At 41.8% G+C, this 22,332-nt stretch overlaps 1 protein-coding gene across 1 annotated transcript in view; it reads right to left on the reverse strand.

The window, feature by feature from the left end:
- Positions 1–10,960: 10,960 nt before the first annotated feature.
- TMEM260 (transmembrane protein 260) overlaps positions 10,961–22,332 on the reverse strand; it is a 75,511-nt gene continuing 64,139 nt past the window's right edge. The window contains exon 16 of the mRNA XM_081940274.1: positions 10,961–11,047. Coding sequence (XP_081796400.1) covers positions 10,976–11,047 — 72 coding nt within the window. The 3' untranslated portion in view covers positions 10,961–10,975. The remainder of the gene's footprint in view (positions 11,048–22,332) is intronic.

Genomic DNA, 22,332 nt, shown 5'->3' on the forward strand with positions numbered 1-22,332 from the left:
GCTAGTTGCACGCCCCCGATGGCCAGAGATGGAAGCAACTGGTTGAACCGGGAGGCCGGAAGCCACAGCCACTCCGTCTTGGAAGGGTTGAGTTTTAGTTGGTTGCCATCCATCCAGACCCGTACGGCCTCCAAACACCGGGACATCATTTCGACGGCCTCATTGGGGTGGTTCGGGGTGGAAATGTATAGCTGAGTATCATCAGCATACAGATGATATCCCACCCCAAAACCACGGATGATCTCGCCCAGCGGTTTCATGTATGTGTTGAACAGGAGAGGCGAGAGCACCGATCCCTGTGGCACTCCACATGTGAGTGGCCTCCAGGTCGATCTCTGCTCCCCTGCCAACACACGTTGCGTCCGGTCAGAGAGGTAGGAGCCAAACCACCGTAAAACGGTGCCCCTGACTCCCAGCCCCTCTAGCCGGTGCAACAGGATACCATGGTCGATGGTATCGAACGCCGCTGAGAGATCTAATAGGACCAGGATAGAGGAACAACCCCTATCTCTGGCCCTCCAGAGATCATCAACCAATGCGACCAAGGCCGTCTCCGTGCTGTGCCCGGGTCGGAAGCCGGACTGGCGCTGGTCTAGATAATCATTTTCCTCCAGGTGACGTGGGAACTGTTGTGCCACCACACTCTCTACAACCTTTGCTAAAAAAGGAAGGTTGGAGACTGGACGATAATTGACTAGGTCCGTTGGGTCCAGGGAAGGCTTCTTGAGCAGGGGCCTCACCACCGCCTCTTTCAAGGCGGCCGGTAGAAACCCCTCACCCAACGAAGCGTTCACTAGGCCCAGGAGCCAGTCGCGCGTAACCTCCCAGGATGCCAGTACAAGCCAGGAGGGACACGGGTCCAATAAACATGTGGTGGGTCGCAGACGTCCACGCAACCTGTCCAAATCCTCGATGGCAACCGAGTCAAACTCCTCCCAAAGCGGTCCCTCAAGACTCGCCACGGGCGTCTCTACTGGACCACTGAAAGGGGCCCATCCCATCCGGATTTGAGCGACTTTGTCCTGTAGATATTTCCCAAACTCCTCTGCTCTGCCCTGTAAAGGAGCTTCCCGCGGTCTCTCAAACAAGAGGGAGCGAGTCACCCGAAACAGGGCGGCAGGGCGGTTATCTGCGGACACAATAAGAGCGGCGCAATGTTGACGTTTGGCCGCTCTTAATGCCACAAGGTACGTCCTCAAATAGGCTCGTGCCTGTGCTCGGTCAAATTCGGAACGGGAGGATCTCCAACGACTCTCTAGGCGTCTCTTGTGGCATTTCATCACCCTTAGCTCCTCGGTGAACCAAGGGGCCAGGGTGGTTCGTCGCCGCAGGAGAGGCCGCAAAGGCGCCACCCGGTCTAGGGCCCCGGTAGTCGCACTATTCCATGCATCTACCAGGTCCTCCACTCGGGGGCGGGTCAGGTCCACAGGAGGTGGCCCAAGCTCCATCTGGAACCTATCTGGTTCCATGAGGCGCTTGGGGCGGAACCATCTAATACCTTCCGGTTCCGCCTCCTCGCAGCGGGGGGTAGCACCAGGGAAGTCAAGCCGGAGAAGTGAGTGATCCGACCATGACAGGGGAATAATGGCTGGATCCCCTATTCCCAGATCACTCGTCCACTGGCCAGAGACAAAGACAAGGTCCAGCGTGTGGCCTCCCTCGTGAGTAGGGCCCTGAATTAACTGGGTCAGGTCCATGGCTGTCATGGAAGCCATGAACTCCCGAACCCCCTCAGACGCTTCTCCCATCGACGGCTTATATATGGATGATTATCAAATGAAGGAGAATACTTGTAACTCAGGGTTGAAATGAGGGCTCCTTGGCACTCACTGATGATGTCACCTAGTTTGGGTAATGAAATGCAAGAAAACAACCAAGTTCGCAGAGCACCAAGGATCCCTCATATGGATGAATCTTGGATATTTCCCTTTGGAGGGGAATAGATATGTAGAAGATTATTTTCATGGGAAAAAAAACTATATATAGTTTTATAGGTCACTAAGAAGGTACATACTCAATCAAGGCAGTTATTTATTATTTTAGATCATAAGAAGCCAATGAGAGAGTTAAACTACAGCTTTGCATATTGCTCAAAATAGGGACAAGACTTAAGTCGGAAACTGCAATGCTGTATTTTGAAGGTGGCTAAAAGGATCACAGAAAAGGAAAGGGTTTTGTGCAAGGTTTTCATCTAATTTACTTATCAGCTTCCCCACTCACCTTTAAAAATATTGTAGAGTGGAATTTAACATTTTTGCATCTTTAAAATACCAACAGTATTAAGAAGTATCGGTTAATTGTTTTGAGGAAACCATCAAATATTGAGTTTATGCCTTTACTGAATTTAACCCCAAGATTCACCACAGGGTTTCACCAAAGTTGGATACATTACTTGTCTCCACACAGAACACATTGCTTTTTCGCTTTGGAAACTGAACTACAGGTTGTTCTACCTTTAGTATCATAAAAGAAGAAAGATTTGAACCAAGATACAATTTATAAACTAAATAGCTGTTCAGTAGGCTTGCGTTTCTGTTTTTCCTCCAAGGTGCAAGTATATTTTTTTAACAGTTTGTGGGATGATGGAGAATAATTTAGCATACCCATCTCAAGTTTGCTTTCAATACAAAAATGGAGATTTGTTTGAAAGTAATGGCAAGATTAATTGGCAGCCAGCAATCTTTGCAGCTAGAGAAAGCAGGTTAATGAAGGCAATCAGCTCTTTTGCTTCAGGGAGTAAACTGATTCTCCCACTGAGAGACCTCATCATTGGGCACTTTATTGATAAGTGGACATGTTTCTCCTCTAAAGTATCAGGTATTGGTTAATGCTGGAGGGCAGGACTTCAGATTACCCAGTTTTCTGATTCAGTGAGCAGCTCCTGCTATGCAGAGCCTGGGGGTGGGGGGTGGGGAGACGGGACACAAAGATTTGAAAGAAAAGCTCATCGTGTACATGCCACCATATGGGAAAACCAAACAAACAGAACATAAATGCTTCTTTTAGTATATTATTGTTTTTCTGGGTAATTAATTTTACTTCTAAAAAAAGACAACACCAAAACAAAAACAAAAATATTCACAGAAGACAAAACTTACCCAGACAGTTAATTACTCCCCCTTCCCAGTTGTTTCCCCCTTAAGAGGAGTGGGTTTTGCTATCATGGGCTTTTGGCCAAAGCTGTCAGTAAACTCCATTATCTTTGGGATAAAATCATTTCAGATTAACAGCTCCTGTGGTGGTGACAAAACTGTAAAACAAATCCTGCCTTGTGTATTATTGCTTAAACTGTTCAGCTAGTCCCTTACTTACCTATAGTCTGGTGCTTATGGTAGAAATTCAATCTCTTTTCCTATGATGTGCAGAAGTAGCTGTAATAGAAAACAACTAGGTAGCTTTCCAGATGTTCACAAAGAGGCCATCGTTATCATCGGACTAAAGAATGGCTCAAGGTCTATTTATTTAGATTTGTCAACCTCCCATCCCAAAACTTCAGGTTGAGTTAAGAAAGCCAGAATAAAATGAAATGAGATGTCTTCTTAGCCCATTGGTAAAATGCTAGTGAATGTTTGTGTCTTCAAGAAGGCAGCTATGCACTATTCTTCACTTCAACTATATGATTGTTTACGTACCATCAAGTTGTTATCAACTCTGAACAACCAGGCAGTCAGATTTTTTTCCCCATAATGGTCTTTTCCTAACATGAATGTTAGGAATATATAATGGATGGAAACTAATCAAGAAGAGAAGCAACCTAAAACTAAGGGGAAATTTCCTAACAGTGAAAACAATTAACCGATGGAACAGTTTGCCTTCAGAAGTTGTGAATGTTCCAACACTGGAGGCTTTTAAAGAGAGACTGGAATGGCATAGGATCTCCTGCTTGAGCAGAGGTTTGGACTAGAAGATCTCCAAGGTCCTTTCCAACTCTGTTATTCGGATCCTTCAACTCTTCCAATGGTGCCTCCATTGCTGTTGCAATTACCTATGTATATCCACCTGGTCATCCTCTTCCCCCTCTTTGCTTCCACTTTTCCCTGCATTAGAGCTCTTTCCAGAGAATTTGTATGATGTATTTCAAGAAGGATAATTTCAACCTGGCCATTTGCGCCTTGAGTGAAAACTCTGGTTTGATTTGTCCAATGATCGGAGATGAGCACCACCCCCTAGAGTCGGGAATGACTAGCACATATGTGCGAGGTGAACCTTTACCTTTAAGGCCCCCCATTCTGAGTCACTTGACCAGGATTGAGAGAGATGGCCTAGAATGAAGCAGTCAGCAACTTGTAGAGTCGCTGCCCAACTGCTTCTCCCGCTAAGAAATATTTGGGGAGTTTTCTTCTGATTTTTTTTTCTAAATTTGCCACCTGGATTTGAGGTATTTTCAGAGTGAGTCTTTCTTTTGTTAGTCTCAACCATCTCACCAAAGCTTATGACATTCTTTTCTGGAAATATCCTGCTAACAGGGTTCTAAAGTCTTTTCCTAACTTTTCCCCCAACATTCTATTGAGCTGTAAGAGTATTTCAGAATAATTAATGTAATAATACATTAAATATATTTAGCATACAGATGTCATCAGGTTTGTTATAATGTTTTGGTGATGCTTTTAAACCTACTGTGGATGTTGTAATGTTCTAACTTTATATGTTTTTTATTTTTGCTATGAATTGTGAATCAATTCATTGAATTTGGTGTTATACAAGTTAAATAAATATAAACATATCTACATGCAAAATTATGTACATGCAGAATAAGGAAAGTACGCAGAGCCCAGGTGCCATAGAGAAAACTACATTTTATTCTATGTAATGAAGTAATGGTGAGGATGTTTTTACTTTCCCCTTGTATTGCATTTGTGTGTCTGTGTGCAGACGTATGCTCAGAAGCACACTGGTAGTTACACCTTCTCTACTCTAGGCCATATGACCTAGAAAGGAGTTGTATTTAGAATAATGCAGCTGACAGTATTCTGATTCACGGCCCAACTGTTTCTCCATCTGGACATTCTGGATGGAGTCAAAAAAATTTCAGATTCAGCTTTATATTGGGGGGAAGGGGAACACAGAAAGGATTTTTGACACCCATTTTTTTCTTTGGTTCCCCTTGTACCAAATTTGGCCCCATTATGTTCATGTTTCAGAGTATTGTTCTCTGATACAGTTCTTCTAAACCACTTGACTTAATTTCTTTCCTGTATGCTGTTGATTTGAAAAGAATAAAAAAAGATGTTATTTGATTGTAATCTGTGCTTTTAACAGTATTATATATTTTTAAGATTTTTTTTTAATCTCCCTTGTGCCCTGAACGACAACAACTTTACAGCCTGCAGCTCATGTTTATCTGGTGGGCTGAAAGCATTATGCAAAATTCACATATCCTTTTGTAGTAGTGGTTGTTGTCATTGTGGCTAGACAGGTTTACAGTTTCTATACTTTCTCTAGCAAGTAAATCCTGACAATAGGAACCTAATGAAAGTGTGTCCATGGGATCTGTGCAAAGCTTTTTCTCATTTCTTGTGTATTTCATTTAACACAATTCAAGAGCATATTACTCTAAGTTCCAAAGAACTGACAATCTAAAATTTGAAATAGGAAAAGCAAAAGGACATCCGGAAAAATGGAACAGACTAGAGATGAGAAAAGTATACAATTGGGTTACATATAATTAGAATAAAAGTTGGATTTCCAACATAGCGCTTGGGTATGCCAGCATAAATATCTCCCTTACTCCCTACAGTTTTCCTTCTCCACTTAAAAAATAAACTTAAATAGAAAGCTAATATGCTATAGAAAAAATACACCAGCCTCCAATTTTACCATTCCTTCCACTAATTATTTTGAAACCCATAAAATTTCTTTTAAAATAAAATAGCAAATGGCTTCACTCTCATGGCCACCTGCCCAGGAAAAGGGGAAAAGAAGAGAGAGGGAGAACTATCAGATGATCTAAAGAAAGCAGATCAACAGTAAGTCTGCTTTTTATAACTGGTTGTGTCCCCCTAGGCCAAGGGGGTCAAACTCAAGGCCCAGGGGCCAGATCCAGCCCACAGGGTGCTTAGATCTGGCTTGCGGGGCCTTCCTAGAAACAGCAAAGGACCAGCCTGTAATGCCTCTGTCAGCGAAAATGGAGCTCGGGAGGGTCGTGTGCATCCCTCCCAGGCTCCATTTTTGGCTGCGACTGCCTCCTGCTACCCTCTGCCAGTAAAAATGGAGCTCAAGGGAACTGCCCCGAGCTCCATTTTCATTGGCAGAGGGCAGCAGGAGGCTGTCGCAGCTGAAAATGGAGCTCTGGAGCCTGTTTATACTGGCAGAGTGCTTGGGTCACCACAGATGCCCCGACATGAGTGAAGTTAAGCTGGCCATGCCCACCCCGGCCCCCGAGGTCAAACACAACCCTAATGCGGCCCTCAATGAAATCGAGTTTGACACCCCTGCCCTAGGCTTTCTCTCTTTTTTTCAGAGAGTACTTATATCATCAGAATTTGAAATGAATCCCTATTGAAGAGAAGGATTGGGGAGACATGACAACCATCTTCCAGTACTTGAGGGGCTGTCACAGAGAAGAGGGGATTGACTTATTCTCCAAAGCACCAGAGGGCAGGACAAGAAGCAATGGGTGGAAGCCTGTTAAAGAGAGACCTAGAAGTAAGGAGAATTTTTTCTAACAGTGAGAACAATGGAATGGAATAGGTTACCCCCTGGAGTTGTGGGTATTCCATCACTGCAGGTTTTCAAAAATAAACTGGACAACCATTTGACCAGGATAGTATAAAGTCTCCTGCCTTGAGAAGGGGTCAGACTAGAAGACCTCTGAGGTCTTTTCCAGCCTATGGTTCTATGTTTTCGCCTCGAAAAAAAGGGTTATCCCTGCAATAAAAGTTGGAAAGAGAGGAGGAGCTGAGTCAAGATCTTCATATAAAAGCTGGATGTAAAGCAGCTTTTTAAACCTGATGCCTCCAGTCATTGTCCCCTTTGGCTTTGACTCTGAAGGTCAAAAAGAATAGAGGTTTGACTAGGCAGAATAGTGGGATAAGAGACCTACTGGTTAAATATATGCTAAAGTTGTGCACTGCTTGAATACATGGACCAAAACCTTATATTGCATATTGAGCCATGTTGTTAGAGCCAGGGGTGGCCTGCTATGGGTTCACCTGGGTTCGGGAGAACCCATAGCTAACATTATGGCTGGTTCGGAGAACCTCCAAATCCCACCCCTGGCTGGCTCCGCCCACCCAACCCTCCCACCCTGCCCTCTTCAGGAATCTCCATGCGGCCCGTTTTAGATGCAAGGTAAGTGCAGGGCCCGAACGGAGGCTCAGGAAGCGGGAAAATGGACCTCCCAGAAGTTCTGAAAGGCCGGAAATAGGCCCTTTTCCAGGTTCCAGAGGGCCTCCAGAGCCTGGGGAAGAAAGTTTTCACTCTCCCAGAGGCTTGAGGAAATCCTCCAGAGTCTGGGGAAGGTATAAAAAGCCCCCCCCCTCCACCGTGGTGCAGGAGGCCAACAAGGCCACGCCCACCATGGCCACGCCCACCCAGCAACCAGGCAGAGAACCCATTGCTGAAATTTTTGAAGCCCATTCCTGGTTAGAGCAGTGAGAAGTAGACTCTTCTGGGAGAAGACCTAGACTGAGAGATGATGGGGATACATGACTTAAATGTTCACATCAATTCCATACCCAAATAGTAAAAGACATTCATAGTAATTTTTTTTTAAAAAAACCAATGCATCAATTTAAAAAAAACAATTTGCAAAGATAAATAAGTAAATAAACATCCAAATCCTGATGGCAAATAGCCATTCCTCAAAGGCCTTCATGAAAATGCCAGCCTCCATTATCTTCAGAGATGAGGGAATAACAACAGATATCAGCTAAAGGGGAGAATATTGCAATAGTCCATTGCTTTGTCTATTGTGTCATTCTTCTTGCCTTTTCCTCAGACTCATTCAGGTAGGTGGTGGCTCTCCATCAACAGAAAGCCATCTGGTGTCTTTTGTCCAAGTTTTGGACAAAGGCCCCTTGACGTGGCCCATGCTGGCAGGGACTGAGGGGAACTGAAATCCAGAATGACTGAAGGACACCAATTGGCCAAATCAGTTCATTTAACTTTCCCTCGTAGAGACATTCAAGACTTGCAGAGGCAAAGCAGGCTGATATTTTTATATCATTTTGAACCTCTGGCCCTCCAAATACTTGTTGAACTATATTACCTCATAACTAACCTTTCTAATTGACTTCAAACAGGTAGTCCTCGACTTATAACAGTTCTTTTAGTGACAAGTTACAACAGCAATGAAAAAAGTGACCCATGACTGTTTTTCACAAAGGTCTATGGAGATTCTTAGTCACCCAGTTCATGGTTGTCCCAAAGGTGCTTTTTTCAAGAGGCAAGTCGACTTTCTGGGTTTTTCTTTGAAGACATTTCACTTCTCATCCAAGAAGCTTCTTCAGCTGATGAATGGTGAGGAATGGAAGGATTTATACTCCTTGCAGACAGCTGGTCATTTGCATCCTTTTAGAGAGTGGTTAAGGCCACCCAGAGATTTATCTGTGCTGTCTGGAGATAGATGATCTAAATCAGGGCTATCAAACTCCCAGCCCATAGGCCGGATGCGTCAGGCACTGGCCACGCCCAGTTTAGCGAGGGGGGAAAGTCCCGATACGTCACATCACACCGCCATGATGACGTGAGTTTGCGACCTCTGATTTAGATGTAACATTTTTCACATTTATGACTGTTGCAGCATCCCCATGATTATGTGATCAAATTTCAGACGCTTGGCAACTGATTCATACTTATGACCACTACTGTGTCCCAAATTCATGTGATCCCCTTTTGGGACCTTCTGACAAGCAAAGCCAACGGGGAAGCCAGATTCACTTAACAACCAGGTTACTAACTTAGTAACTGCAGTGGTTCACTTAACAATTGTGGCAAGAAAGGTCATAAAATGGGGCAACATTCAATTAACATATCTTTCAGATAACAACAGAAATTTTGGGCTCAGTTGTGGTTGTAAGTGGAGGACTACCTGTACATTGGAGCTTTCGGAACTGAACTTCAGCAGTCATCTAAAGAGAGCAACTGCTAAGAACACATCTGAAATAGTTGATCTGGCCACACACAGAAAGACAGGTGAACGAAAAAACAGGCTCCAGTGAACACCAAATGGGTTGTTTAGCAAAACAGTTTATCTCCATTTGTTGCTATGGTCCAAAAAAATGCTATCAATTATATTAGATATGGTATTTCAATATAGCAATTGCTGTGGTTTCTTTCTCATTTCTATTCTTATAAATTCCATAGATGCTTATAAATATTAATATGGAAAACCCAGTAAGAACAAAAAATAAATAATCATAATCACCACAAAATTCCATCCTATTGATTCTGGAATATCAGCAGTTTAAGGATTAGAGGTGAACTCCTAATTTTATTGCTTTGAATGATAATATCAAAATGCAAGAAGGAGTGATAGAATGTAAGATATCCAGGCTGAATTCTTAATTTCTGGGTTTTAACTTATATAGCACCCTTACCATTCATAGCCAAAGTTGAATGGTCACAATTAGCTGAGAAACTGAAAAAGTAGATTAAATCCCACTTTACAAAATTTATTTGGCTGAGAGGTTTAAAAAAAAGGTTCAGTCAAACAGAGAGAATAGAAAAGAGGCAGATCAGATACATAGATTATACAAATCATATTTGACATCACAGAAAATGTAACTATAGACTATGGCACATAGTCTATGAAAAGCTGCTGGACTCATTTCTCTGTTGATTCACCACTCAGATTTATCCTTGGCTCCTATTCTAGTTTTTCAATTGGCACTTCTATCAAGTAGATGGAATGTCAAGATGTGCAGATATGTATCTTATTGTCACACTTTATGTGACATAATAAAGTGTTCTTGTTCCTCTTGAGCCAAAATGTTATCTGTCAATTAATGCAAACAAGACACAACAAAAGAGAAACTGTAGTGGGCAGCCATTGGCTAAGCATACCTAACAGCCTGAGGAAATTGCTAGCATTAACCAAACAAAAGCTGAAAGCAGCCCACATGAAAATCTGCAAGAAGTCAAAATAGGCTTTGCTAGGTAAATCACAAAGATTTGTTTTAATTTCCTCCCTTAAGGATCTTGAAACTGCCCTTTGCAATACTCTCATTCCTGCAGATCTATTAAAACTCTGCACCACAAGTCTTTCGAACCAGCTTGCAATAAGGGTTAACTGACTACTCTGGAGATGATACAGGAAATAAATCTTCTCATCACCTATGAATGTAGGCACCAGAGCTAAATGCCTTGGTATGCATTTATCATATTTTAACACAGGATAATTTTTTTCTTGCATGGGATCTGAAATGAATTGCCCCTGCTGCAATCATTATAATTGCTTTCATTTAAATGCTTTTCATTTTTTAAGGACTCCTGGCTGGAAAAGGGACTCTGAATATGAGAATATTGTTGGATTCCACTAAGTGCACCTGGTATTCAGATCCACTCGTTGGAGGAAAGTATCAACTTCCTCTAAAGCTGATATTAAGCTGCTTAGAGATTCATTATGGCTGACAATTAGCATACAAATGTATCACCTGTCTATTAGGACCTCTGGCACATTTCTCAATTTTGTTTGATGGAGGGGTTGATTTTGCTCCCTGTTTTGTTGCTGTCTTGGAGAGGGAGTGAGATTGAGTTTGGAATTAGTCCATCTAAAGCAATTTTAAAAACTTGGCAACTTTAAGAAGTGTGGACTTTAATTCCCAGAATTCCCAAGACAGCATGCTAGCAGTTAAAGTCCACACATCTTAAAGTTATCATCGTTCAAAAACACTGACTAAAAGCATCCATACTGAGCAAATGAGTAACAGAACATTCCAAGATTCCTCTGACATTAGTTGAATAATCTCTGATAGAATAATTATTTTATTGTCACTTTAAATGTAGACTAATCAGCATATGTTAAAATGAAATTTTATAGTTTCACTTTTATTACTTTCTTGGGTCTTGGAGAATGGATCTTCCTTCTTCCAGACTTGTCTTTATTCTGGGAACAAAGAGGGAGGAAACAATGAAAGGTTCTATTTGGTCTTCTTCCTTATCCTTTGCTTCTATCTTTATGAAGAATCTGGACTCAGCTACTTGCCCACTAGTGTGATGTTTTTTTAAGTCCCTGGAGCATAGAATCCACCAAACTGTCAGTCAAAATATTACTTGATAATCTCTCTCTCTCTCTCTCTCTCCCTCCCTCCCTCCCTCCCTCCCTCCCTCTCTCTCTCTCTCTCTCTCTCTCTCATTAATAAGCCTGGAACGCCCTAAGTGATGTATGAGAAGGTTGCTTCTACTATTTTGATCACCCACTGTGTTTTACTGCTATGATTGGTCAATATATTTCCCCTAAATATCTGCCATTTCTCTGTGGGAGAAGTAGTTATCCAAGTAGTTTTGCTCAATCATTCTCATGCTTTCTGCATTCATTCTTCGGAAAGAGCAGCACTTTCCCCCTTCCAATGCTTCCCAAATCTAAAATAAGCTTGAAGTAATCCTGTCAACTCAACACCTTACAAAAGTGCTCTGAACATCAGATATAATGCCACCTACAGCTTAATATGCCATGTCAGAAAAGTGAAATATAAAGGAGAAGAAAGGAGAGAGAGAGTGAGTGAGAGGGAGAGAGGGAGAGAAAGAGAGAGAGAAGGAAGGAAGGAAGGAAAGAAAGAAAGAAAGAAAAAGAGGGAGAGGGAGAGAAAGAGAAAGAGAAAGGGAGAAAAAGAGAAAGAAAGAATAAAAAGAGAAAGAAAGAAATAAGAAAGAAATAAGAAAGAAAGAAAGAAAGAAAGAAAGAAAGAAAGAAAGAAAAAGACATTTCAAATGTTGCAAACAATGAATGTTTTTGTTTCCTTCAACCCCAGCAGCCAACCAAGTGGAAATACTACTTCCATTCTTAATCTACAAATGAAATTAAAGTTGTTGAAAGATGCCTATGAAACTAGAAGAGTCCTCCTTCTTGGCAAGAGAAGAGGAAAAGCTGAAACCGCAACAATATTTGAGCAGCTTTATTAAATTTCCAGCCATATCAAGAATCATCACCAAGCATATGGTGTTTATACACAAATGCAGAAGATAAACATGTTGGCTCTTCGGAGAGAGACAGATACATTTGAAAGCTGCCCCAGCATAAAAAGAAGACTTTGAAAGGAAGATTGGACAATCTGCAAAATTTGTACTGAGCCAAGAAAACAACTGGGATTACCAGCAGATTCAGGGTGCCCAGCCAAAGGGAAGTAGGAAGAGTCCTAGTCAGTGGTTGCGTTGCCCTCTACAACAAGGGATGGAAGTAAAATACTCCAGGTAGAAACTGTTCCTGCCAACTGGCAGAAAGGTCTGGCTGCAATCACACATTCTCTTCCCAGAAAGCTCCTTAAAAGAAATGAAACGAGGCACAGCGGGCCTATCTAGTGAGCACAGACGCTTCCACACCCTGGCATAGGTTCATCAAGTCACAAAATAGAAATAGGTTGTGTGTGTGTGTGTGTGTGTGTGCATGCCTTCAAATCATTCTTGACACCTGGAGACTGCCCGGACAAGTCCCTGCAGTTTTCTTGGCAAGATTTTGGAAGTGGTTGCCACTGCCACCTTCCTGGGACTGAGAGAATGTGACTAGCCCAAGGAAGGCAATAGCAATAGCGCTTAGACTTATGTACCGCTTCACAGTGCTTTCCAGCCCTCTCTAAGTGGTTTACAGAGTCAGCCTATTGCCCCCAACAATCTTGGTCCTCATTTTACCTCGGAAGGATGGAAGGCTGAGTCAACTGTGAGCCTAGTGAGATTCGAATTGCCAAACTGCTGGGAGCTGGTAATCATCAGAAGTAGCTTCAGTACTGTATTCTAAGCACTGTGCCACCACTGCCTACAATGACTTCAACTCATGGGTCTCCTGGTTTTTAGCCTGGTGCCTTCATCACTACACCAAAGTGGCTCTAAGTTGCACTTTATGAAGGCTGTTCTCTTATCAATGCAGCTCATCTTAAAGGACAACCAGTGAGTTTTTAATCCAGATTGTGTTTCTGAAGCTAGAACTTCAGCAAAGCATAGGAACCCAACCCCCATGCTCTGCTCTATAAGAATTGCTATTGCTTAGCCTGAATCTGGTCACATAATATCACCTTAATGTGGTGAAGAGTGCATTAAATTTCTAACTGCAGATACAAAATGAATTCCCTTCCTATTTTATCTTTAAAAGTAAAGGTAAATGTTCTCCTCGCACATTTATGCTAGGAGTTCCTGACTCTAGGGGGCAGTGGTTATCTCCGTTTCAAAGCTGAAGAGCCAGCGCTGTCCAAAGACGTCTCCGTGGTCATGTGGCCCAAATGACTAAACGTTGAAGGGGCACGGGATGCTGTTACCTTCCCACCAAAGGCAGTTCCTATTTTTCTACTTGCATTTTTACATACTTTCGAACTGCTAGGTTGGCAGAAACTGGGACAAATAATGGGAGCTCACTCCATTACGCGGCAATAGGGATTCGAACTGCCGAACTGCCGACCTTTCTGATTGACAAGCTCAGTGTCTTAGCCACTGAGTCCCCTTATCTTTATTTTAATACAAATTCTACCAATAATGTTGTTGCTGATAATTAAAACAATTTCAACTCACTTGCCCTAATTCAGAGGATTACGGCACATTCTTTGCAGGCTATAAAATTGGTTTAAAGATTATTATATATATATATATATATATATATATATATATATATATATATATATATATATATATATATATATATATATATATATATATATATATATATATATATATATATATATATATATATATATATATATATATATATATAATCGATCAAGAGAGAGATAGAGATGATAGAGACAGAGATGATAAAGATAGAGATAGAGATATTTAAACCAATATATGTTCTGGAACTCCTGATCCAAAGTCGAAGCCAGTGATAGAAAATTAACTGGGGTGAAATGAACTCTCCCCCATTCCTTTACTCATCAAGTTCTCTGGGGCGGTACAGAAGACACCTATTTGATTTCAATTCTGTCCTTGGACTGACAATGAACCTGATTCTTGAAACCAAAGTTGTCCTCCTTCCTTCCAGTTGATTGGATCAGTGTTTCTCAACCTCAGAAACCTTAAAATGTGTGAATGTCAACTCCCAGAATTCCCCCAGCCTGGTTGGGGAGTTGATGCCCACACTTCTTTAAATTGCTGAGATTAAAAAACATTGGATTAAATGTTTCTGTGAAAGCGACATCCTTGGCAGGCTTTGACGCCAGTTGTTAGGTTACTATTAGACCATTGCTTGGGAAATCACTCTAGTATATCCTTCTGCCTTCGTTTCTTTATCACAGCAAAAGCTCATTGAAGTAGGTCAAGAGCTAATGATCAGGCCAATTGTTTGCAGAAAGCTACCATGGATGTAGACAGATTTGATCCTGGCTCTTCTTGATACTAGCTCAGCATCTTAATCTTAACCACAGCACCACCCTGACTCTTAAGAGAGTTTCCAAGGAGGAAAGAGTGCCGCTTACCTTTAACAGGGAAAATAATTGTTCCTAATTTTGTGAGTTAACGCTAGTTCGGCAGCGGGGTCATATTATTTTCAGCCCTGAAGAAATGCATTTTGTCAGAGATTTTCTCACCTCCTGAGCAAAAGGTAGCCCTACTCTGACTTTACCTCCAATAGATGTCATTCTTTCTGCAATTAGAAGAAGCCAACTAATCCTGCCTTTGGGGTGTTTAAAATACTCTTTGCCTAACAGGGTTTGTTCAGGTGTGCTGGACTTCAATTTCCATAATTTTCAGCCAGCATTGTATATCAGAGCTAAAATTTGCCATCAGGTTTGCCATGCAGGACCATTTAGATCAGTGTTTCTCAACCTTGCCAAGTTGGAGATGGATGGACTTCAACTCCCAGAGTTTCCCAGCCAACTGATCTTCAATTTGAGAAGGTTGAAAAACACCAATTTAGATTATATGTAGAAACAGATATATTTGCCTGTTTGAATGCAATCCATGCCTCTGGATTTGAGAATGTGCAGCTGAAGGGTTTTTTCAAATGTCCTTTCACCTTTAAAAACTTGACATCAGGATAGGGTTTTTTTTGTCTTTTTTTTTTTTTTTGCATATCCCAGGGAATATTTCAGGGAAGTCCTGAAAGGAGGGGTAAGTTTCCTTCTTAGTCACTATTGGTGATAAGCAAATCTAGTTATCTCTGTGTTGTCCTGTTGATGCCATCTTGAGCCAATTTCTGCATACCCAAATTCTTTTACTCTCTTATTTAGAACCGATTCAGTCTAATGTAAATGCAAATATTATATTCCTGTAGTTGCTGTTAAGCAATTGGGAGTTGATCCTTGCTTCACAACAGAAAGCTGTTGTACAAGGTGAAATTTTAAAAAGAGTTAGAGTGATGATCAAAAGTCAAACATGGAGATCGAATTTAGGTAAACTGGTTCCTTGACAATAGAGGGTACAAATAAATACAGGAAGTCCTCTGCTAACGACCACAATTGAGTCCAACATTTCTGTTGCTAAGTGAAACATTATTTAAGTTCATTTTTCCCTATTTCTTGCCACAATGGTTGAGTGAATCATGGCAGTTTTTCAGTTAGTAACGGCTGTTAAGCGAATCTAGTTTCCCCGTTGACTCTGCTTATCAGAAGGTTGAAGAGGCTGATCACATGACTCCCCAAGGCATTGCAAATGTCATAAAGATGAGACATTTACCAAGCATCTGGATTTTGATCAAGTGGCCACTGGGATGCTGCAACAGTCACAAGTGTGAAAAATGGTCATAAGTCACTTTTTTAGGGCCATTGTAACTTTCAATGGTCACTAAATGAACTGCTGTACGTTGAGGGCTACCTGTAGTCTTTTTTGTAATTTATGGACATGGCAGTGTCATTTTAAGGGACAGAAAATAACAGAGACAAGCTTTTATCCAATGCCCGCATGAAAAACAGTTCAAAGAATGCAAGTTGATTGCAAACAGTTTTTTGCTTCCCGAGACTTTGAAGAGGTCCTCTCCACTACCGTAAATGGTTTTGTATTGACAAATGCTCAGAATTGTGCTATAAGGAGGTGTCTCCATTTTGGAGCAAATGAATTTGACTGCTCCTCTTTCTGATGATGGGCACAATAGCCCTTGGAACACTAGGACAAGACAAACCTGAACATTGGGCACTATCTAATAAAATGGAATTCAATGGTGAAAAGAGTAAGGTTCTACATTTAGGCAAGAAAAATGAAATGCACAGGTACAGTATAGGTGATACCTTGCTCAGTAGTAGTAACTGTGAAAGGGATCTTGGAGTCCTAGTGGACAACCATTTAAATATGAGCCAGCAGTGTGCAGCAGCTGCCAAAAAAGCCAACATAGTTCTAGGCTGCATCAACAGAGGGATAGAATCAAGATCACGTGAAGTGTTAATACCATTTTATAATGCCTTGGTAAGGCCACACTTGGAATGCTGCATTCAGTTTTGGTCGCCACGATGTAGAAAAGATGTGGAGACTCTAGAAAGAGTGCAGAGAAGAGCAACAAAGATGATTAGGGGACTGGAGACTAAAACATATGAAGAACGGTTGCAGGAACTGGGTATGTCTAGTTTAATAGAAAGAAGGACTAGGGGAGACATGGTAGCAGTGTTCCAATATCTCAGGGGTTGCCACAAAGAAGAGGGAGTCAAACTATTCTCCAAAGCACCTGAGGGTAGAACAAGAAGCAATGGGTGGACACTAATCTAGGAGAGAAGCAACTTAGAACTGAGGAGAAACTTTCTGACAGTTAGAACAATTAATCAGTGGAACAGCTTGCCTCCAGAAGTTGTGAATGCCCCAACACTGGAAGTCTTTAAGAAGATGTTGGATAGCCATTTGTCTGAAACAGTATAGGGTTTCCTGCCTAGGCAGGGGGTTGGACTAGAAGACCTCCAAGGTCCCTTCCAACTCTGCTATTGTATTGTATTGTATTGTATTGTACTGTATTGTACTAATCATCAATGCTCTCAGGAGAGGCTGCTACAGGTTGGCCCTGGTTTGGGAGAACCCATAGCTAACATTATGGCTGGTTTGAAGAACCTCAAAATCCCACCCCTGGCTGGCCCCTCCCACCCCTCCACCCCCCATGTGAGTCTCCATGTGACCCATTTTGGATGCGAGGTAGCTGCAGGCCCCACCTGGAGACTCAGGGAGGGGGAAACGGGGCTCCAGAGCCTGGCGAAGGCAGTTTTAGCCCTCCCAGAGGCTCGAGGAAAGCCTCCAGAACCTGGGGAGGGTGGAAACACCCACCCACCTCACCCACCCCACCCACCATGGTGCAGGAGGCCAACTAGGCCACACCCACAGTGGCCATGCCCACCCAGCAAGCGGGCAGAGAACCCATTGCTGAAATTTTTGAAGCCCACCCTTGAATGTTCTATGCTCAGTGCTATACTCACTTACCTTACAGTTGAAGGAACTCAGTTGGGCTTACTTATGCAAAGATCTCCAGTATGAAGAACTGTATACTGTGTAGGGCTAGAAATTCCAAGCTGAAAAATCTGAGAGACCAGACTCTGCTGACATCTGGAAAAATATAAATATGCTGTACATACAGACATCAACAAAGCCTGTTTGTTCAGAAATAGGAATTCAAACAAGGCTCTATCGATTTGTACTACATAGCACTTCAGATAGTAATTTGGGGCAGGTCAAAATTTTCTTTATGCAGAAGAAAGCAACAACCACCATCATGGTAGTGGGGTTTTCCCATTCAATTGTAGCTTTCTGTGTGTAAAGATGTGTGTAATGATGTTTTACTTTACTGGGACACCATTTAACACCTGAATTAGTAAAAAAAAAATGCAGATTTTTATTGCAGTGAATATGAGGGATTGAACCAGAGAGCTTCAGTTCTGAGTTAATCTCAATCTGGAATTTATACATTTTGTCTTTCAGCCTCTTTTTTTTAATCCTTATCTGCAAAATGGGTCTAACAAGAGACCTGGAAAAGGTTTGAAGAAAACTCTGATAATAAACATTCCTTTCTTTTGATCCCGTGGCCTTTGAGTAAACTGCTGTGGTTTCTTGATGATATAAAAAAGATGTGGAGACTCTAGAAAGAGTGCAGAGAAGAGCAACAATGATGATTAGGGGACTGGAGACTAAAACATATGAAGAACGGTTGCAGGAACTGGGTATGTTTAGCTTAAGAGAAAGAAGGACTAGGGGAGACATGATAGCAGTGTTCCAATATCTCAGAGGTTGCCACAAAGAAGAGGGAGTCAAACTATTCTCCAAGGCACCTGAGGGCAGGACAAGAAGCAATGGGTGGAAACTAATCAAAGAGAGAAACAACTTAGAACTGAGGAGAAATTTCCTGACAGTTAGAACAAATAATCAGTGGAACAAGTTGCCTCCAGAAGTTGTGAATGCCCCAACACTCCAAGAAGTTTTAAACAAGAGATTGGATAACCAATTGTCTGAAGTGGTGTAGGGTTTCCTGCCTAAGCAGGGGGTTGGACTAGAAGACTTCCAAGGTCCCTTCCAACTCTGCTATTCTACATAAAGCAAGCTAAAATAATATATTGAAGAGAGAAAAGAGTGGATGTACCCTCCAAGCAGTAATCCTTTTTTTTCAATGGCATATCTAAATCTTTCAGTAAAAAAAATACCTACTTTCTCCAAGTAATGCTAGTCAACCTTGTAGGATTGTTGCCTTGGCGTTTCACTGTAGAGTTCAAGTACATGAAGTCATTTTAAAGTTTTTCATGTGGGTGAAATGCCAAATTTAATATTGCTAGCAGAAATATTAATATAAATTTTAAATATATATTTCTAAACAGGTAGAACATTTCATAGTATTCAACAACTGTGGCCACCCACCCACCCCCACCCCAAAAAGTGCCAGTTTCCCTTCTCCATTTGTTTTTCACAACTCCGTGTTTTACATTTGAAAAGAAAGCAAGGGAGCAATAAATAAATAAGTAACATGCCCCGGCTCACTCTAGTATGACAATTAAATCCAACCATTTAACAGCTTGCATCTGTAAATAGAACAGCTTGCAAATCAACCAGGGTCTCCAGTGTGTCGATAAGTAGAAACAAAGTTTTAAATCTGATGCCTGCATTCTGAACCACATTCCAGAATGTAAATATGCACACAAAAGCATGGAGCTACATATTTTGATGGAAACAATTACAAGGCTGGCCCCCTTTGCCTGATTCCTCTCTGGTGCGCCCTCTGCTGGATGCATGGACCCAAAACTGGGTACCGCACCTCCAATTAATTATTGGCATCGCCTGCCAACATCTGGCTGCATCTGCTTTCATGTAAAATTTGGTTCAACGTTTGAACTGCAACCCCCTCCTAAAAAATGCAAGGAGGACTTACTTAGAGTAGAGTCTTGGAGGAAGGCTATTAGTCTCTGTACTTTGTTCCCTTTGCACCCAACTATCTGTCACCAAAATAAATACATGTCAGGAATAATTTCATGGAATAATTTCCCACATAGTACAACTTATTGCTTAGCATATTATCGCTTAAAAAGTGTGCTCTTATTTGAATACTGCTGATGACACACTTTATATACACACCCATGAACTTGAGAAAGATTTATGGCAACCTACAATTTTATTTTATTTATTTTTTGCATGGATAATGTATGCCTAATATGATGGCCCAGGAATTGAATAGAACTTTCACATTTTTGCAATCCACCTATGACAGCCCTCTATGTTTGCTGACTCTATGTAGCCAGATTTATATTATTTGCTTATTGAGGCATATGGAAAAGGAGAAGGCAAACAAAGAAACTTTTAAAAAGGGCACACAGAGACATTGAAAATTACTTTAACTGAGTCATCTTTTGGGGGGCCCTAGCCAAGTCTTATCTTCTGAGATGAACAGAAGATCTGTTTATACGCAGAGGCTTTCCCAACTGGCTATGCCAGAAACTGGACTCGAAACCTTGTACACCCAAACATCCATTACATACTGAAGTTTTTAGCTCCTAAAAACCAGCTGCTTTTATCCATTACTGTAAGCCATATGATGTTGTTTGGTGAGGTTTCAGTATGTTGCTTGGACCTAGCCACGGTGCTAGGAAATCATGCTTTATGGCTTAGCATGATGCATGAATCACTGGGGGTTATTTAATGAGAAATGGACAAGCAACCCATGCTTATCAGGTGCCTGAGTTAACCTCAATTAAATAGGAGTCATTCCATTTTTTCAAATTTAAAAAGGATACTGGATACCTGCAGTGTCATCCAAGGGTCGTATAAATAAAGGTAAAGGTTCCCCTCATATGTGCTGGTCATTCCCGACTCTAGGGGGCGGTGCTCACCTCCATTTCAAAGCCGAAGAGCCAGCACTGTCCAAAGACATCTCCGTAGTCATGTGGCCAGCATGACTAAATGTTAAAGGAGCACAGAATGCTGTTACCTTCCCACCAAAGGTGGCTCCTATTTTTCTACCTGCATTTTTACAAGCTTTTGAACTGCTAAGTTGGCAGAAGCTGGGACAAATAGCGGGAGCTCACTCACTAGGGATTCAAACCGCCGAACTTCTAATCTTTCTGATCGACAAGCTCAGCATCTTAGCCACTGAGCTACCGTGTCCCTAAACTAACTGTAAGTACTGTGCCCAATTAGAAATTCCGTTTTCATTGCAAAGCATCCCACATCTGTTCCCTCATTGTCCTTCTGCTCACTTCTAAATGAAAGTTGGCTTGTTGGAAATCCATCACTGTTTCTCCCCCAAATTACATATTTTGTTGACATTTCCTGTAATATAGGAAAGCCACAAGCCATCTCTCTGCAATCTTCCTAACCTAATCTTTTCCCCTCCAGCCTTCTGGATTCACGAAGAATTGAAGCTTTCCAGGTCTTCCTTGTGGCTATCTTAACACAGGATCTTTCAGTCCCTGAAAAGTATGCCGGCATAAATTGTACTATTCCTATGATCAAGTCTTACTGTGTCTCCCTAACGAGGCCAGTAAATAACATTATCCTTACACTTCTAATGTGTGTCAAGTGAAGGAAAACAAATGGCGGATTCCCTCAGGTTGATTTCCCCTCCCACTACCTGCTGACGGAAGAAGCAGCTATCAATTTCTCTGCACCTGGGAAGGGAAGAGCTAAGCAAGTGCACGTACCTGCCTGGCACAGAGGATTTAGTCACCTTTCAGGTTGGCTGAGTGATAAGCGGCAGGCCAGTCATCTGAACAATTTGTGAAGCATCAATGAGAAATTTTGGAATATGGGACAGACTAGAGATGACGCATTTCGGGGTATCCTTTTCTACACAAACCGTTGAAGGCATCTTGATCTTCATCGCTGAAGATTTCTCCCCTAAGGCAGATGAGACAGCTTCGTGGATCATAATTTGCTTTGGTTTTCTGTATGTGGCAAATATATAGGTCTCAAAGACAAAAGGGACATTATCTTCTAATCCTTTATCATGGACTAGCTAGATACCCGTGCTTCGTGATGAAACTTCTGTGATTGGGCAAAGCAGGAGAAATCCGGTTCACTCTGGTTCAATCTGTTGGCTCAGTGGTGGTCAGTGATTGAAACACATAAGGGAATATCGCTCCTGCCGCTTTGAGTCCAGAAGCAGTTCCATAGGTGGAAGGTGTAGACATTTTGGTGAGGTACTGATGTTTAGTATTGTTAAGGAGCCCCAGACCACTGGAGTGAAGGAGTGGAATGTCTACCTGTTTGAACTGAGGTAACAGAATGTGAGGCAACTGGCAGTCAGAAGAGAGTTCTTTTCAGGTAGGGATGAGGAGTAGAATATCTAACTCCTTAGCATCAGAGCATGTTAATATAAGGCAACTGGCAGTTGGAACAGAGTTCTTTTCAGGTGGGGAGGGAGAGTAGAAGTCCTTAACATCAGAGCATGTTAATTACTGTATACGAAACATGAATTATCTGATGTTCATTTCAAAAAATCCTTTCTTAGCGAGTACTTAGAAGCCAAGAGGAACATACGTGCCAAATTTCAAGTTTGTAGGCTTTACAGTTCTGGAGATTTCATGATGAGTGAGTGGTATTTGGCTTTTATATAACTATATAGATTATGCTATTTCCTGTATATGTTTAGATTTACAAGGAACTGTGAAAACTGAAGAATGAAAACCAATAACAAGAAGTAATTTCTAAAGGTTGAGACATTCTCAATAGTTTCATAGTTTCTGGATAAATCTGTAAGAGATTACGAGGCTCAGCCTGAGGGAGACATTAAGTTTGGAGACCCTTCGTGCCCACAAGAGATCTAAGTCCAACCCCCCCTTGAATTCCATTGACTCTTATCTACCGCTA

Source organism: Natrix helvetica, assembly GCF_964273705.1.
Source record: "Natrix helvetica genome assembly, chromosome: 1".
Lineage (NCBI taxonomy): Eukaryota > Metazoa > Chordata > Lepidosauria > Squamata > Natricidae > Natrix > Natrix helvetica.